Source organism: Acinonyx jubatus, chromosome D1 (assembly GCF_027475565.1).
Source record: "Acinonyx jubatus isolate Ajub_Pintada_27869175 chromosome D1, VMU_Ajub_asm_v1.0, whole genome shotgun sequence".
Lineage (NCBI taxonomy): Eukaryota > Metazoa > Chordata > Mammalia > Carnivora > Felidae > Acinonyx > Acinonyx jubatus.
The window spans coordinates 18,920,043-18,940,181 of NC_069390.1; the positions used below are offsets into that span (position 1 = coordinate 18,920,043).

General features: G+C 40.6%; 1 protein-coding gene across 2 annotated transcripts in view; it reads right to left on the reverse strand.

Moving 5' to 3' along the window:
* The window catches only part of HSD17B12 (hydroxysteroid 17-beta dehydrogenase 12), a 165,109-nt gene that overhangs the window by 56,980 nt on the left and 87,990 nt on the right, over positions 1 to 20,139 (reverse strand). The window contains exon 4 of one of the 2 annotated variants that reach the window (XM_015075703.3): positions 2,827 to 2,934. The exons of the other annotated variant lie outside the window; for it this stretch is intronic. Coding sequence (XP_014931189.1) covers positions 2,827 to 2,934 — 108 coding nt within the window. The remainder of the gene's footprint in view (positions 1 to 2,826; positions 2,935 to 20,139) is intronic. 2 annotated transcript variants of the gene reach the window in all.

A 20,139-nucleotide genomic window follows, 5' to 3' on the forward strand; every position in this document is an offset into this window, starting at 1 on the left:
TGAATGAAAGCATAAAGAGGGTACAAACTGCTACCTTACAGGTTGCAATTTACTAAGGAGCTGGACTGTAAGAACAAGGGTTCCATTAGCATATGAGGCCTGGAAAATATCAGTCTTTATGTCTAAATACAGACTTAGATGTAGACACAAGTCCTAGGGTTCCAGAAGTGGGGAAATGTGCTTGGGCACCACATGCCCTGTACTCTCATCCTTCACAGATCTCTCTACTGTGCCTAAACTCACACTGTAAACTCTCTATATGTTGGGTCAGGAAAGAACAGCTGAGAGTGCCTTTTAAAATCCTCCAGCCCTCCGGGAAAATGATGCCTGACATTTCCCATCTTCAGCACCATTGTCTCAGAGTATCTATAGTTTCAAAGTTACCCAGTGAAAAGCAGCTAAAAGTTATACAAAGCTTTAAACAATCATGAACTATTTCTGAAAGAAAATTATTCTCCAAGAATAGAAGTTCAAGACAAATCTCTTCTCATTAGGGATCCTCAATCTACCTCTGCGCCTAAGCCAGCCTTCATTCCCCTATCCATGTACAACTAGTTTGAAAGGGTGGAGAATGGACCATGGCCATGTCTATCCTAACTAGTAAGTTACAGCTGCTGCTGATTAGGAAGTTTGAAATGACAAGAATTTTATAGATGTTAGTGGTGTTCTGGGTATTCCAGAACTGGACTAAGAAGGAGGAACTTGTAAAAGATTCCAGGCAATGTATGTATTTAGAGAAGAACATGTAGACACATGGGCAAAAACCACACCCATGTCTCCATTCACCTTTTGCCATGGGCTCTCCTATAAGTGGGAGAGTAGTGGTGTGGGTAGGCAGGGTGTGGTGTTATGTGATAGGGACCAGGCAGGAGCTGAAGCACAGCACGTCAAGGCCAGGGTGAATTGCAGGTCCAAGGGCACTACATAGGCTACATATATGTAACTCTTTTCTTTTATTGTCTTATCCAGAAATTATATAAAAGACCACTCTTACAGTATGAGGAGGGAAGTGGGGTCTCAACTAAAGAAAGGTTAGGAAACTTTTTTTTAAGTTTATTTATTTATTTATTTATTTTGAGAGAGAGAGAGACAGAGAGAGAGTGAGAGAGAGCACAAGCACACATACAGGACTGAGGGGCAGAGAGAGAGGGAGATAGAGAATCTCAAGCAGGCTCTGTGTTGTCAGCTCAGAGCCGGATGTGGGGCTCAATCAGAGCGTCTGACTCTTGATTTAGGCTCAGGTCATGATCTCATGGTTTGTGGAATCGAGCCATGAGTAGGGCTCTGAGCTGACAGCGTGGAGGCTGCTTGGGATTCTCTCTTTACCTCTCTCTCTGCCCCTCACCCCTGTGTGTATGCTTGTGCTCTCTCTCTCTCAAAAATAAATAGACTTTAAAAAAAATTTTTTTAATGTTTATTTATTTATTTATTTTTTAAATAGGAACACACCTTTTTATTTATTTTTGAGACAGAGAGAGACCGAGCATGAACGGGGGAGGGGCAGATAGAGAGGGAGACACAGAATCGGAAGCAGGCTCCAGGCTCCGAGCTGTCAGCACAGAGCCCGACGCGGGGCTCGAACCCACGGACCACGAGATCGTGACCTGAGCTGAAGTCGGACGCTTAACCGACTGAGCCATCCAGGCGCCCCAATGTTTATTTATTTTTGAGAGAGAGAGAAACAGAGTGTGAGCAGGAGAGGGGCAGAGAGAGAGAGAGGGAGACACAGAATCTGAAGCAGGCTCCAGGCTCCAACCTGTCACAACAGAGCCCAACATGTGGCTCAAACTCATGAGCTGCGAGATCATGACCTGAGCCGAAGTCAGCTACCCAACCGACTGAGCCACCCTGGCACCAAGACTTTTTTTTTTAAATTATTTTCTCTTCATTTTTTTCTCCTCTGATAACCCCCAGAAGAAAATGATGACAATTACCAACCAGGCTCACACCAATTTAGGCAGTGGGATAAAGAAATTTGGCAAAGAAGCAAAGCTTTTCTGCACTAGATGTTCTGTGTCTTTCTGGAAAGGACTCAAAAAGTGATGAGTACCTTCACAGAGCCCATTTTTTTCCCTTAAAATGTGGTGACTCTTTTCCATAATAATGTTCAACACTTGCCCTATCTTAGCAAAAGCATCTCTTTTTAGTAATTAATAAGAGCAAGGTAGCCAAGATATAACAAAATGAAGTAGCAGACTTGGAAAAAACAAATAGAGGGCAGAATCCTGACTTTACTACTTGGTCTTCACATGACCTTAGGCAAGACTCTCAGCCACATATTCTCAGCTGGGGTGATCCATCCCAATGGTACAAAAACTGGCTCAGGAAGTGGGTAGTTTAAGATCTTATTCTTTGTCTGTTAAGGCACAGATATACACACAGTACATAAATAAGACATACTTCATGAGAGGGAAGATTAGGAGAAAGTAATGTCTAAAAGGGCTCTTTGGGTGAGAGAAGGGTGGTAACAAACAAAAGGTTGAGAAACACTTTCCTTGGCCTCCATTTCCTCACCTGTCAAAATGGGTATTACCCACCTTAAAGAATTATTATGACAGAATCATATCTAAATACATACAAAGAGAATGAGAGACAGAAAATAGAGAAAACAAGCAGAATTGTAAAATAGTCATTAAAATAGAAAACACAAAGACCTAAATGTATATAGATTAATGCCATCTAATAATCAATTGTATAACAAGACCGTTTTCTTCTCACTACTCATTTTACCAACTGAATACCTAATCCAAAAAGAAAATGTACAATCATAGTAAAAGTCAATTAGTAAATGTAAGAAGAATCTATAAATGCGACAAAGATACAAACCTAAAACACCAATTTTCAGGCCTGCCAAGCTTGTTTTAATTTTATCATAAATATCTTCTGATGCAAAGTCAACAGCAATGGTCATTGTTTCCACCTTGAATTTTTCTCCTAGGGAAAAAAAACACAAATGGAGAGAGAGAGGGAGAATTACAACATGACAATTAAGATGAAAACAACTGATGACATTATCTTTTCAAACCCTTTTCCCTGTCCAATTCGATATGAAATTTAGACCAGGATAATTTTAAGCAATCATGAGACCATCTAAGAGATGATACAGAGTCAACACAATAATTCTGCAATAAAAATTCCAATGTTGTTACAGAGCTGGCTGACTGCTCCTTAATCGGTTCTTCCTCTATAAATCAGTAATGACTCGTTTTTAGACCTGTAGGTACAAATAATAAAACATGTAGGGCACCTGGGGGGCTCAGTCGGTTGGGCGGCCGACTATAGCTCAGGTCATGATCTTGTGGTCTGTGAGTTAAAGCCCCGCATCGGGGTTTGTGCTGAGAGCTCAGAGCCTGGAGCCTGCTTCCGATTCTGTGTCTCCCCCTCGCTCTGCCCCTTCCCTGCTTGCTCTCTGTCTCTGTCTCTCAAAATTAATAAACAATAAAAAAATAAAAAACAAATAATAAAACATGATTCGTATCATAATGTTATATACTGTTTAAATACCACTGGTTTGGGACGCCTGGGTGGCTCAGTCAGTTAAGCGTCCGACTTCAGCTCAGGTCACGATCTCACGGTCTGTGAGTTCGAGCCCCACGTCGGGCTCTGGGCTGATGATGGCCCGGAGCCTGGAGCCTGCTTCCGATTCTGTGTCTCCCTCTCTCTCTGACCCTCCCCCGTTCATGCTCTGCCTCTCTCTGTCTCAAAAATAAATAAACGTTAAAAAAAAACAATTTTAAATACCACTGGTTTTGTGATTTTAATTGCAAACAATGCTTCATAATTTCAGGAAGAAGGATTTATATTCCAAAATGTTTTAAAGTGTGATATATAAAAGTCCATCTTATTAGGGCACCTGGTGGCTCAGTCGGTTATTAGGGCACATGGTGGCTCAGTCGGTTAAGCATCTGACTTTGGCCCAGGTCCTGTCTCGTGGTTCATGAGTTTGAGCCCCTCATTGGACTTTCTGATGACAGCTCAGAGCCTGGAGTGTGCTTTGGATTCTGTATCTCCTCTCTCTGCCCCTCCTCTGCTTGCTCTCTCTTTCGAAAATAAATAAACATTAAAAAAAAAAAGTACATCTTCTTAAAATGGAAATAAAATTAATATGATTGTAATGGAATTTAGAGGCTTGGTTAATAGTTAATAGCCACTACATTAAAGAATCCACACAAAATGCACAATAATACAGCTGCAAAGTGACATAAGAAAAGACCTCACTCAGTTTTCTACTTTGTACAGGACTACTGAGGTACAAACAGAGCTAATGAAAATAACAGATTGAGAAATGAGACTCTGGAGAAACTGACCTTACTGAGGTAATGCAGAAGTTTACTTCTGCCCTCACTCATGAGCCCATTTGAGAAGATGGCATGGACTGTGAGGTCCCCCAGGCACGGGTACCAATTTTACTTTCATACATATTTGCTAAATGGCTTTGAGCCATTTGCGAAATGGCTTTGCAAGTCACATTTCCTCCATGAGCCTCACTCAGCAACCTCTCCCAAAAATGAAGGTGAGGCTACCCAGCTTAAGATTCGAGGCTCATGTGGTATCTAGTGATATACAAGAGGCACTCCATAAATGTTGGTCCCCTCTCTCCTCCACTAACCCTGTTCTCACTTCACTTAGTGAAGTTCAGGTAACCAAGAATGTTTACTCTTTGGAACTTGATGAGAATCCAAAAGAATTTAAAAATCCTGCTTCCCCAAAAATAGATTTTTCTTCATTTGAAGTTGATGCTGGCTCATCACAGAGTATGCAACATTGATCCACACAGGTCACCGTTCTTGATCCACCACTAAAGAGCTGGTTCACGAGAGATCAGTTTCTTAGTCTCAAGGAAGTATTGACCTTAGGTAGGAACCCATGAACGAACTAGAGATGAGAATATCTGACCTACAAAATATCGTATCTGGTGTTAAAGGCACACTTACTATTCCAATATAAATGAGTTATTATATGTGTTCATGTAATGGAGAGCCACATACACAGTTGTCATTTTATAATAGCTGGTTCAACAGGTCTTATTATAAATGGTTCCCAGGATTTATCACCAGAAAGTAAAGAACACTGCCCTTATTAGAGCCACAGATTCACAAGAAAAAAGAGCCAAATCAAAAGGCTGAAGGATACCTTTTATTAAATGTAAAACTTTATTCAGGAATAAAATAAGATAAACTTATCTATTTATTTTGAGAAAAGCAAAGTATGTTTCCACACCAGTGCTATATACTGACATTTAGGAAAATTCTCTCCAGTAATAAAAGCCACCTCACAACCCCTGAATCAAATTTACTCTTTTAAATCTCACAGGATTTGGGGAATGTACTTATAACATAGAGTCTTATTATAGATGGGCTGCTAAAAATATTCAGAGACCCTTTTGGAAAGAATGTCATTTTATTTAATAAGAACCCTCAAGTAAGCTTTTCTTTGTACTCACGTTAGGATAAGCAAAATGGCTTCTGATGCAAGTTTTTCAAGGTAAATACAATTTTGAACTTGACCCTGAATTACCCTGAATCATGTCCTACTCCAGTTAACACTGCTGTTCTTCTCCTGGGCTCCACTGCCTCCATCGTGAGCTTCTTCTGCAAAGTAGGTCTGCTCACATCTCCCCCCCCCCTCCACCCCACCCCCACCAAACCCCCAGAGCTCCAGCTGGCTTACAGTGAGGGTCACAGTCAGCCGCGATAGCCTAACACTGCTTTGAACTCACCTCCACCTCCCTATTCTCCTGGGTGTCCCCAGTTCTAGCTGCACAGGCCCCGAGCAAGTCTTTAAACTCCCCAAACACACTCAGGGCTTTTGCACTTACGGTTCCCTCTGCCTAGAATGCTCTTCTGCATCCCTGTATCTGTTGGATCTTTAGGCAAATGTTACCTCTTCATGGAAACCCTCCTTGACTACCTTTAAAAAAAATGCAACCACTCCTCCACTAGCACCCCCGGTCCCCCTTCCCAGCTTTATTTCATTCCATGGCACTTAACCACCCATCCTCTAATATACTATGTATCTTAATAATACCTGTATTTGCTATCATCTCTCCCCCTCCCCCCAGCCCCACATTAAGCTTTGTAAAGACAAGAACTTGGGTCTATTCTGTTCAGTTGCTCAACAGTATCACAAAGGATCCAGGGTCTTTCCTCCCTCCTCTCTTATTCCCTTAGGCTGGCTCCCCTCCTGGTTTCACGAAAGCCACTGCCCTTCCAAACATCCCATACAGACAGCAACGTGCAGTGGCAGAAATGCGACATCCTGTTACATGTCCCTTCTAGAGAGTGAGGAAAATTTCCCCAGAGTCCAGCAAACTCCCCTCACATTTCCTTTCCAGGATTATGAGATATGCATGCTCTTGACCGGGCCCATGGACAGGCTTTAAGGATTCCATGCACTGTCCCCACTACCACCGCCAAGTTGCGTTGGAGAGAAAGAGCAGCATGCACATAAGAATAGGACGGGACAGGGGTCCAGGCAATCAGAAGAGAATTATGAGGAGTATTCTAAAAGCTGAGGTGGGAGGTAGCTGGCTTCCTGAAGGAACTGGGGAACTAAATCTAGGCATCTTCCCCCTTCCCATCACCTACCAGCCCTCATCTGACCCCGCCAACAGAAATCACACAGATGAACAAACATCCTCTAATTTGAGGAGGTAATAAAGCACCTGGAACAGACGTGGGTACCATATACACATAATACAACCTTCATTTCCTCCTTCACCACCTCCCTAAACCCAGGCTCTTCGTAAGACCACCAGTCCACACCACTCAGCAACAGCCCACTGCTAGGGAAGAATCAGAACTGTATCAAAGCCTCTGGAGAGGTACTTGTGAGTACTCTGATCCTTGGCCACCACAAAGGCACAAGGGATGACAGCTGGGTAATAAGTTAAAATGAATACCCTATAAGTGTAGGATAAAGGTACACAAACAAATGAATTTGGATGTTGCAATGGAAAGACATAGGCACTCAACTGCCCCTTCCAGGAAATTCTGGTTGCCCTTGGCTATTGGAGTATCATCAGCAAAGAGCTTTCAGGTGTCAGCCCCTTCAGGGATTGCCTCAGCTTCGCAGAGCTGCCTGGACTGAGATCATGCCTTTCCCATGATGTCCACATATGACTGATCAAGTGGGTATATAAAGCCATTGGACCACTTGTACATATCAGCTTCTGACTCCAAAATCATAGTCTGTTTATTGTCCTATTTTCTATTCTTTCATAATGCCCTAGTTATAATTATACTAGCTTTAAAACAAGTTTTAATATTTCTAGTGGTACAATGCTCCTTCATTACTATTCTTTTTCAAAAGTTGATTGGTTATCCTTACTTGTTTAGTCAGTTTTCACTGGGGTTACATTAAACGTTTCAATTAAATTTATGAAGGATGACAATGTGGCATTCCCTCCAGGCTCTCCATTTACTCAGTGTCTCACAGTAAAATCTTGTGGTTGTAAATTGTTAAAGAAATTAAAGAACTAAAGAATGCCATTATTAGAATATTACACACCGTTAATGCAAAGATACTCAATACTGTTGATAATTCCTACTGTCAAACCACTTGGTATTTCAAACTGGGTAGGCTGGCATCCTGCCACTTACAATTGTGGCCACATACAATCATGCCCTCCTCCCTTTTTTCAGATTGGAATGATTCTGGGATGGTCTTGGCCCACTATTTCTCAGCCTAGTGGCAGAGACCAAAAACTAAGAAGCAAAAAGCTGACAAGTGGTATGAGCTGCTCAAGGCAGTCAACTCACCAGAAATGGAGGCTGAAAATCAGCTCTGGCTTGTGGGAAATGAAGCTAAGAAATAGCTGGGTTGATAACATTATTCCCTTTTTATTTACCAGTCCACCGAAAGCCATCCAACCACAATTGTGGAATCAGAGAAAAAAAATATTGCTTGTAACTACAAACCTATATAATAATGAGCATCCTCACTGTCTGAAACCATTCCGTTACTTCCAAGCATGGGTGCCGTGCTCCTCCAGTCACATGGTTACTCAGAGGATTGTAAATTAGTGTAGGGTCAAGTCCAGAATTGACAGAGAAGGAACTGCACATATAAGTAGTCTCAAGATGCTGCTAAACCCTCTCAATATTAAAACTATCACATTATTAGGTTCACATCTTAAAAGGTCACGAAACATATTCAGAATAGTCTTATGTTTAACATCCTTCTAAGTCTGGCCATAATTGTTTTCATTTTGCTCAACAGATTCACATCTCCTAAATAATCTTTCCCTAAGGATAATTGTATAGGTCTCAGAAAGACTAGTCTTGGGGCGCCTGGGTGGCTCAGTTGGTTAAGCATCCAACTCTTGGTTTCAGATCAGGTCATGATCCCTCGATTCATGACATGGAGCCCTGCGTGGGCTCTGCAGTGATAGTGTGGAGCCTGCTTAGGAGTCTCTCTCTCCCCCTCTTTCTGCTCCTCCCCTGCTCACGCTCTATTTCTCTCTCTTTCTCAAAATAAATAAACATTTAAAAAAAAAAAAAGGGAAAGACTTGTCTCATTTTTCCCCTGGGTATCGGGATAGTGGGTCTGTGAATGCTAGCAAAGAGGTCTAATCTACATAAACTCATGTATTATTTATAATGTTTTCTATTAATGAAACCAAAAATAATATATTGGTTCTCTTTTGTCCCTACATCTGCTCCAAATAAACAATCTGCTATTCTCCTAAGTTTCAGGTGCTTTCCATTATGAAACTCTTGTTGCATTCACCCTTCCCCATCTTTTCCATATTATAAATTTCATCATTTAAGATTCCAGTTGTGGGGCATCTGGGTGGCTCAGTCAGTTGAGCGTGGGACACTTGACCTCAGCTCAGGTCATGAGCTCGCAGTTGTGGGATCCAGCCCTGCAGCATCAGGCTCCACACTAAGCAAGCAGTCTGCTTCAGATTCTCTCTCTCCCGTGCTCACTGCCCCCCTCCCCTCGCACGTGCATGCACACTCATTCACATGCTCTCTCTCTCTCTCTCTCTCTCTCTCACAAAATAGATAAACATTAAAAAAAAAAAAGACTCAAGTTGTGCCACCAGCCCTGTGTACTGTCTTTTCATGATTCCCAATTCTTCCAAGGTAAAGCTATTTACTCTCTCAGCTGTGTTCCCAAAGACCTTCTAAACATAGTAAACTTAGCATAATGTATTGTGCAAACAGTCTACTTCCTAACAAACATGGATCATTCTCTGTCACCTTTGTATATACAGCACCTAGCACAATGCCTGGAGCATAACAGAGGTGACTCAAATGTTTGCTGAGTGAGTAAATACATCCAGGCTGATACAGCTGGTTTATTAAAATCACGGGGTGCCTGGGTGGCTCAGTTGGTTAAGTGGCCAACTTCGGCTCAGGTCATGATCTCGCAGTTTGTGAGTTCGAGTCCCACGTTGGGCCCTGTGCTGACAGCTCAAAGCCTGGAGCCTGCTTTGGATTCTGTGTCTCCCTCTCTCTTTGCCCTTCCCCAGCTCACACTGTCTCTGTCTCTCTTGAAAATAAATGTTAAAAAAAAAAATTTTTTTTTTAAATAAAATCATCTTTTCAGTACTTCTTAAACTCTTCCCTATAGAAATAAAACTGTAGGGTGGTAAGAGATGTCCATTATGAGACATAATAACATATAGTACTTACTATTAGGCATTATAAAGCATTAAGATAAACTGAGAAACAAGTCCCTTCCTCTGTCCTGCATGGGTCAGATTATAATTCTCCTAGAGACATAAACATTTTAGAGTTGTACGAAACCATCCAGTCCCATCTAAAAAAAAAAAAAAAAAAAAAAAAAAAGTACTTCCGGGAGCTTAACTCAGGGCACAGAGATGAAGGTTGAAGACATTTTAGTCATGGACCACTCTCCCTATCCCGTCCTGAAAAAGATAATTAGGGGAGAGGAGCGACTCTTGGGGAAATAGTACTATATTCAATGCCTACCAATTTTAGCTCCTTAAATCTAAATTCATTAAATGCAGTTTATAACCATAAAAATACACTCCATGTTTTGAAGAACCTCTCCATTTTCACATAAAATGCTTTAGAGTAGTTAGAAATGTAAAAAGTACCAGAAGTCTTTTGGACTTTCTGAATTTGAAGGGGAAAACAAAGAACAAAATGTCCCCTAAATTCTACTTCCCTCCTTTTGCTATTTTCCTTTCTTCCCCCAGGCCTTATCATCTCCCTCTTCCCTTACCCCTCAGGGTGAGATATGTCCCCACAGAGAAAGCCTCCCTTAGGTAGCTATGGAGAAAAGGTGATAGTGCCTTAGAAGGGAATAATTCATCTGACTCCATTTTTAAAGACCCACTTAATTATAATTATCAGAGATGTTACACAAATAATGGTACATTTCTTTTTTTCATTGTCCTTGAAAACATTCTCATGATCATTTTAATCTCATAAGAAGAGACCCACTTTGAGTCAAATAAAAAAAAATTCATCATAGCATCATCAGGATTCCATCCCAAACCAAGTATTTCTTTATTTTAAGCCAAGGTTATTATATTTTATTCATTATAGGCTATTTAACTAGAACAACCATCTGTAATAAATAAAAACCATATATCATGCAAATTTATTTTATTGATAGCACATGAATAGATCCCATTCTTTTGAAAGCTCTAAGTTCTACACTTGGTTCAAATATTGTAGACCCTTGGACAAGGCACCTTTGAAGAAATTTTCAAATAAGGATGTTTATTTTCCACACTCAAGGAAAAGAAAAAGGCCTGCCAACGGAAACATCTGAATTTTATGTTTTGAGGTGAGAAAAATGCAAAAGATATTCCTAACATTACTAAAGATTCCCAGATGATGTAGCCAATGTTATGTAAGCAGAGTGTTATGGGCTGCAGGTTTGTGCCCCCAAATTCATATGTTGAAGGCCTACCTCCCAGTGCGATGGCATCTGGAGGTAGGACCTTTGGCAGGTAACTAACTAGGTTTAGGTGAGGTCTTGAGGGTGAGGTTCTCATGATGGGAGTAGAGTCCTCATAAGAAGAGGAAGAGAGGGGTGCCTGGGTGGCTCAGTCAGTTAAGCGTCTGACTTCAGCTCAGGTCATGATCTTGCAGTCCATTTGTTCAAGCCCCACATTGGGTCTGTGCTGAAGCTTGGAGCCTGGAGCCTGCTTCGGATTCTGTGTCTCCCTCTCTCTAAAGCTTGTGCTCTGTCTCTCTCAAAAATAACACAATTTTAAAAAAAGAAGAGGAAGACAGAGAGCTCTCTCCCCACATGCATGCACCAAGGAAAGGCCATGTGGGGACACAGTGAGAGGGCAGCCATCTAACAAGCCAAGAAGCAGGCCCTCACCAGGAACCGAAACTGCCAGGACCTTGATCTTGGACTTCCCAGCCTTTAGAATTGTGAGAAATAAATGCACATTGTTTGAGATACCCAGACTATTAGGGGTGCCTGGGTGGCTGAGTCAGTTAAACGTCCAATTTCGGCTCGGGTCATGATCTCACGGTTCATGGGTTTGAGCCCGGTGTCAGGCTCTGTGCTGACAGCTCAGAGCCTGAAGCCTGCTTCGGATTTTGTGTCTCCTTCTCTTTCTGCCCCTCCCCCGCTCATGCTCTTGTCTTTCTCTCTCAAGAATAAACATTAAAAAAAAATACACACATACACACACACACACAGACTATGATATTTTGTTATGGCGGCCCGAGCTGACCAAAACAGAATTTGTTCAACAAAGCGTGGGATGCAGTTAGAAGCTCTGGACCTGAGAACCACCTCAGCCACTTGTTGGCTGAGGGCCCTTCACTCAAGCCTTTTAACCTGCAGGAATTCCCTTTCCTACAAGAAATAACACTCACCCTGCAGAGTTCTTGCGAGTACATGAGAATGTGTTTTACAAACCTGTAAAGTCTACAAATGTTATCTTTTTTTATATCTGCCAACGTTGACAAAGACAACCACATCACATACAGTTGTTTTCCCTAAATGGCATAGGCTGCCATAGGCATTTTCTGTATCATTCATTTTTTCCCCTTTGCATCAGCTGCATAGCTGTTTTCAAACTGCACACGCACATCCCACCCTACTTTAAAAAGTGACTGAGTTATTAGCATATTATTCATGGAATCATTGGTCATGATACGCTATTTTTAGCAATGCCTTTGGTGGCCAAGTATTTCCTTGACCCAATCTGCCTGTAATTAACCTTTGAATTACGTTTTATCTGTTCCAAAATGCAGATTTTTACTCGTGTTTTGTCTTTGAAATCAAGATGCCATACGAGTTATGGCATGCCAGTTTAATCGGTGGTTTTTCTATCTTAATGCTTAGAAGCTGCACCATGGTTTCATGACCACTACCACATCAGATGTGATGAAAGAACCCTAAGACCCTGCTGACAATCCTGCCTTTCTGTAATGTCACAAAATGAACCAAGGATGGCTTCCAAAAGCAAGATCCTCTGGTATGCCTGTGCTTGTAACAATCCTCCACCACCACCACCAGTCAAGAAGGCAGGAGACTTCCCACTCTAAACTAAGACCCAAAAACCTTAGCACTCTGCTCATTCATGTGGTCAGGGGCCATAAGCATTTGCAATCAGACAACTCCTCTCACTCCCTACGTTGTCAGAGAGGAGAGCAGCGTCCGTGTCTGGGATTTTCTTTGCCACCATATCCTCAGAACCCAACAACACCTGATTCACAATAGGTGCTGAACAGATACGTTTTGACTAAGTAAATTCATGAAGTACACCCTGAATAGTCTCCCCATGTCAGACTTTACTCCGAGTATAACAGATCCTCTCGAACAGGCTGTATTTGGCGCAAGAGATATGCGTGAACCCAACTGATGTTCTAATAAATAGGAACAAAGAGCAATAGAAGAAAGCAACTCACTCTTGCAGAGTGGGGCTTTAAACAGGACATTTGTGTTGAGTCCTTGTGTAGGAACTGGCCATGCAAAGAAGTGGGAGAAAGAAGCAGGCAAAGGTAGAAAGTGGAGGAAAGGAAAAGCATGTTTTCAGAACCCCTGTGGCTGGAGTATGTCATGCACAGGGAGAAGAGGAAAGAAAATGCCCTGTAGAAGGAAGCTGGTAGAGGATCTATGTGCCAAGATAAGCTGGTAGAGGATCTATGTGCCAAGATAACAAATGACATAATTTGTGGGGCCCCCTGTTCAAAAATTATTAAGAATTTCAAGATGGCAAGAGCAGAGCATTAAACCAAGTGTGGGCCCCTCTAAGGGGCAGGTAGGGGAGGTGCTATGAAAATGTAGAGGCCACACACCTATGAAGGCAGCCGTATAATAAGGCTATTAAACTGGAAAGTGACAAGATCACACTTGTATCTCAGGAAGGAAATGCTAGTGGCAGAGGACAGGACACACAGCCTGCTATAAGAAAGTGGCAGGCGGCAAGGAGAGAACACAGCAGCTGGTGCTTTAGTCCCACGAGAAGGAGGCCCCCAAGGAGAGAGGCAGGCCGGCTGGGAGAGACTTCTGAGTTAGAGTCTGATTAGACACGCAGCTCTAGGGAGAGAGGACACAATGGTTTTATTCATCTGCTTTAGAAATCTGGTTAATAAACTATCCCACCTCAGAGCTGAAAGAGTCTTCATAGATTTCCGTCAGAGGCACTGTCCCTGTAATTATGTCTCACCATTTTTTAAAACCATAAAAAAAAATGCTTATTTTTTAATCAAGTTTTTTTCTTGAGGTAGCTTACTTCTCTTTGTTGGCTTGAAAAATGAAATTGTTACCAGTGAGATTTGGGCCAGAGTTGACCAATTTTCCATGCAGGATAGCTGTGAACTAAAAACCAAGTCGGCAAAGCAAAAGAGATATATGTGTAACCCACCATACATTCCTCCTTTCATTTTTCAAAAATAAAGATCACGAAAATGAATTAGAAGTCAAATACCACACAGTACCTTTCTTCTAAAAATTCTGATTGAGCTACTGGGTTTTTTTTGGTTTTTTTGTGTGTTTTTTTTTAAGTAACTACTTTTTATTTTAACCTGTCACTCTGTTCTCATGAGATTCCATTCTGGTTTTGTGAAATCGTGCCACAGGAAAAAAGTATTCTTTTCAAGAGCTGGGTCTCTCATTTTGGTATTTAGAAAAAGGAAGCTTAACAGTTGCTTTTGTTTCTTAACAACAACAAAAAAAGAACTTTTGAAAAAATTACCATAAAATTTAAAATATCAGCTATTGAAATGAATATTTACTTTATGGCAATTAACACTTTGAAGATAAATATAGTTCAACAACATTTTGCCAAGAGTAGAACCATCTTTTCTGTTCAACACACACACACAAAAAACCCCTCTTCATTTAAATTGTTAAAAGAACATAGTTTTCACATATTAAACCAAAATGAAAGCAAAAAATGCCTGATTTAGAGTCTCCTTTTAATACTAAGGATAAACACTTGGCACAGATCAGCCTGAGTCTAAGATGCCCTAAAGAACCCAAAGGTACCATGTAAAAAAATGCATAGGGTTGCAGTTCATATTCTACCAACTAAACAGGAGGAATAACTATTAGTTATCAATGACTGAACATCAGCTACCTGCCAAGAACTCCAAGTGGCATTACATCATTTAATCTGCATAAGAACGTACCGTTATACTGCCGAAACTTGCAAATGATTATTCCCATAAATTTCAGTTTTCAACATCCAAAAGGCAATTTTTAATTTTGAAGTAATTTCAAGCAGAGGAAAGTAGCAAACAGTGTACAAGTAAGTTTCTTCCCTGAACCATGTCAGATTCAGCTGCTAACAAGATGTCATCCATCACCCATAAATACTTCCATACAGTGGTTCTCAAAGCGTGGTCCATGATTTTATGGGTCCCTGAGAGTCAAAAATACTCAGACGTTAATTAATTATCTGCAAGCTTTAGTGAAGTGATGGCACAAAAGCAATGGTGGGTGAAAGTGCTAAAACCTTAACGTGAATTAAAGCAGTGACACCTCATGATATCCTTCACATACCTGTAGTAAGAAAGAAAAAGTCAGTTTTGTTTAAGAATGTCCCTTGAGGGGCGCCTGGGTGGCACAGTCCCTTAAGCGACCAACATCGGCTCAGGTCATGATCTGCTTTGGATTCTATGTCTCCCTCTCTCTGTCCCTCCCCGACACACATGCGTGCATGAACTCTCTTTCTCGCTCTCTCTCAAAATAAACATTAAAAAAAAAAAAAAGAATATACCTTAGCAGTAAAACCACTAATTTTATTAAATCTCTACCCTTGAGTACACATCTTTTTAACGTGTTGTGTGACAAAAAGTATGCATAACACATTTTCTCTGTGTACAGGTGTCTTGGGGAGAAGCATTTGTGCAATTGAGTCGTGCAAACTGAATCAGGCCGTTTTCATACTGTACCATTTTACATGAAAGAATGGACATAAAAACTATGCTTATTCAGATTCGGCAGACATTTTAAAAAATGAAGTGAGTTTGTCACTTTAAGAAAAACAACCAACAGGGGCATTATGGGTGGTTCGGTCAGTTAAGCGTCTCTTGAGTTCGGCTCAGGTCATGATTTCAAGTTTCTTGAGATCCAGCGCAAAGCCTGCTTGGGATTCTCTCTCTCTGCCCCTCCCCTGGCTTGTGCGCGATCTCTCTCTCAACATAAGTAAAAAAGAAAAGAAAAGAAAATCAACAGTATTTGTCGCCCATGATAAAATTTGAGCTTTTAAATGAAAATCAGAATTTTGGAAAACTTGTAGCTACCTTCATGTGCTTGAGAGAGACGATTTTAAGGGTAAGATTGGGATGGGAGTGAGATTAATAGGTGTGATTTTTATTTGTGCTGGGTCAACATTTATGACATGTGTAAAACTCAGGAACCAGTTTTGTCTGATTTTGGTCACTACACACAGTTACTAAATCATAATAGATAAAAGATCTACTCAAAGTGCGAGGTAGACAAATGGATTTCAAAGTAACTGAGTCTGAAAATACATTGATATGTTTTCAGACTCCACATTGCAGCTAACTTTTAAGAAACCTCCACTTAAGGAGTTCTGATGTAGTATCAAAGAAGAATATCCAATATCTTTTTTGGATATCCAAAAAAGGATATCCAATTACCTCAAGAGGCTATTGAAATCACTTCCTATTTTCCAACTACATTACCATGTAAAGCCAGATTTTCTTCTACTTTAACCAAACTAACATCACAGCAGACTAAATGCAGGAGATATGCAAATGTAACTAACTCCTTTCTACTGTGCTACATATTAAAGAGATTTGCAAACATGTAAAACAACTCCACTCTGGTCACTGAATTTTGTTTTGTTTCAGAACATATAGTTATTTTTCCTGCTTAACAATGTTATATGAATATGTAATGGGTTTACTGTTATTCTTACATGAATTAAATAATTTTTTAATTAGTCAGTTTGAATTTGTAGTACAACTAACATTGATACCTCTGTCCCACATAAACAAAAGCTCTTTGGGGCCCTCAATATATTAAGAGTGTAAAGGTGTCCTGAAACTAAGAAGTTTACGAACATTGCTTTAATATGTATTTCCTACAAAGATAGTCTCCTAAATAAGATAGCCATCAAAATCAGGAAATTAACATTGATGCATTACTGCCTTCTAGTCCTCAGAACCCGATCAAATTTTACCAACTGCTCCAACAATGTCCTTTACAGAAAAAGGATCCACATCAGAATCAGTCGTCACATTTAGCTGCCATGTCTGTTTAGCCTCCTCTAATCTGGAACAGTTTTTCAGTCTTCTCTTGACCTTTATTCATTCTCTTGACTGTGACACTTTGAAGATTACAGGCCAATTACTTTGTAGAGTATCCCTCAACTTAAGTGTGTGTTTCCGCACGATTAGATTTAGACTATACATCCTTGGCAGGACTATCACAGAAGTGAAGTTGTGTTTCCCACTGCATCCTATCAGGTGGTACACAGTTCTAATTGTCCCACTACTGATGAAGATAACTTTGATCTCTTATTAAGGTGGTGCCTGCCAGGCTCCTCCCCTGTAGAGTTACTATTTTTCCCTTTGTAATGAACAAGTATTTTGCTATTCTATAGGGAGATACCTTGAGAATTTATAAAATCCCATTTATTCCTTTTTGTAAATTTAAATATAAGTTAACATACAGTGTTACATTAGTTTCAGGTTACAATATAATGATCCAACAATTCTGTACATTTCTCATTGCTCGAGATAGATATACTTTTTTTTTTAAGTTTGTTTACTTATTTTGAGACAGAGCGAGAACAAGCACAAGTAGGGGAGGGGCAGAGAGAGAGAGGGAGAGAGAGAATCCCAAGCCCCCTGGGGGGCTCAATCTCATGAACCATGAGATCATGACCTGAGTGGAAATCAAGAGTCAAATGCTTAACCGATTGAGCCACTCAGGTGCCCCAAGATAAGTCTACTCTTAAGAGATACTCCAGACTCAGCTTCTATTCTCTCTGCCCCAGCCCTGAACTACCCATTTCTCCAAGGAGCCCTGGATCCTTTATTAAAAACCTATCTGGAAACCAAGATCTGGGTGCTGTGTTTGGTACAGTTGGGGTGGTGCTGCTCCCAGGAAAGACCATATATAAAGCCTAGGCAACCAACTTTGGCAGTGTAACAGGCACTGACTCTGAGTTGTCAGCACAGAGCCCAATGCAGGGCTCGAACCCATGAACCTTGAGACCATGACCTGAGCCCAAGTCAGATGCTCAACTGACTAAGCCACCCAGGCACCCCTGAGAGATACTTTTATACCGTAGCCAAAGATGAGGTAGGGAGGCCTTGGGGTTCCTCTCCAGAGTTCAGAACATTATAAGTCATCTTAGATAATACTAAACACACAAATGTCTTTGACACATACCGTGTAATAAAGGCTGATAAAATACTATAAGTTAAGGTTCAGTTTCAGAAGGGATAGCTTTGTGGCCTTCACTTGGTAGCTAGAAATGTAAATAGTAAATAAATATCTGAGTTTTGTAGGGGCAAAACACACTCTTACTTACTGAGCTTCATGCTAAACATACATAGACAACTCCGTACTTTGACCAAAGCACTTCCGGAAAGTGTGCCAAACAGATATTGAAAAGTAAAGCCGGTTTGTCTACAGAAACCATTTATAATTGGAATTTCTGTCACTAAAATCAATCATAGCTAAGACCAATAATATACTATATACACATATAATACCACTAGCCTCTATAATAATTTAAAATGGTAAAATTATGTTCCCAAATACTGATTGTTTTGAGGACCCAATTTACTGTAAATTATGTGTATGTGTATATATGTATATGTGTGTGGATGGCGTCTAAAAATGTAATTCTCATATATATTTGGCCTTAAAACACATTAGTCAGTCCCACTTATCTTAATATACAGTAAAACTGCCTTCTTAGGATTTAGGAGAATGATTTGGATAGCACAGGTCTTTAAAAAAGAAATTCAAGGAGGTATAACCAAAACCTCTCTTATATTAACAAATTTCCCTCTGGCTGACGGAAACAGTGTCCCTTCCACTGCCCTTACAGTGGCCTCAAAGTACTGCCGTAGAAGCTCAACAGATACCATTACAATGAAGGCAAAACTGAGGGGTTTCCTCGGTACTTACAAAAAAAATGAACGAGGATTGATATTAATTAGACCGTAATGCCAATACACATTGGCTGGATGGGAGCAGTTATCAGAGGAGGCCCTGGATTCCCAAAAACCGTAGGTAGAATATTCTGTACGTACAGAGGCCCCTTGAACATGGGTTGAACAGCACAGGTCCACTTACACATGGATTTTTTATCACACTATAAATGCATTTTCTCTCCTTTATGACTTTCTGAATAACATTTTCCTTTCTCTAGCTTATTTTATTATAAAAACAGAGTATATAATGTATTTAACTTCCGGCCAAGAGGGGATCAGTTAAGTTTTTAAGGAGCCAAAAGCTACACATGAGTTTCTGATTGTGTGTGGGGTCAGCATCCCACACCACATTGTTCACTGGCCAACTGTATATACACATATTTTGATAGGGTAAGTTTTTTATCATTTGGATTCACAAAAAGTTCCATGACCCTCAAAAGAGTAAAAATTTGTGGTTTAACAACTCCTCAGAAATAACCACTCTAACTGGTCTGGGCTGTAATCCTGCAGACCTTTTTTGATGCATTATCTATATATGTTATATACACACAAAGCTGGTTCATAAGTTTAATATTTGTCATATGTGGGGTTTTTGTTATCTATTTTTTTTTTAATAAAAGAGCGCTTTCTCTAAATATGCTACTCCGCAACTTGCTTTTTTTCACTAAAGATAGCCTTCCATGTCAATATGTAGAGGTAACTTTTTTTTTCTTTAAGAGCACAAGCAGGGGAGGGGCAGAGAGAGACGGAGACACAGAATCTGAAGCAGGCTCCAGGCTCCCAGCCGTCAGCAGAGAGCCCGGAGTGGGGCTTGAACTCATGAGCTGTGAGATCATGACCTAAGCTGAAGTTGGACACCCAACCGACTGAGCCACTCAGGTACCCCGATAGACATTTTTAATTACACAGGATAGCTGGGCCATAATTTATTTAACCGGTCATTCAAAACACAGTACGAGCAGGCACAGATCAAAGGAAGAATTCATTGCACCAAAGAAGGGGAGTGTATCATGGTAAGTTATAAAAGAAATCCAGAATGCCAATGAATTCAGGAGAAATTTTATAGGTCACCAAGACCTTATTCAAAACAAAAAACAAACAAACAAAACATAATGAAAAAGACAAATAAGGATGGAGAAATTACAAGACGCTCATATGTTGCCACCAACACCAAAAGCAGTTTGACCAAAACCAGTTATGGGTGCAACTAAGACCATGCTCCTCACATATACCCCCTCTTCCAGGACCCCTCCCCGTGCCAAAGGTATGATAAGAGAAGAGGAACAAAACACATAATAAAAAAAAGTAAGCAAAATTAGTCATAATCCAAGGCAGGGCTCCATGTAGTCTAGTTAAGCCCCCCTTGGGGAAAGGTCTGGCGAAGAATCTGACAAAGGCTGTATTACAGGCAACAAAGACATAAAGTCACAAAAGGAGAGATTTGAGTAATGTATTAAAGAGCCATACTGAGCCAAAGCATTCAAGAGTATTTGTGGACACTGGTCACTATTTTACCCCCCAAATTATGGTCAAACAGGTGACAGAT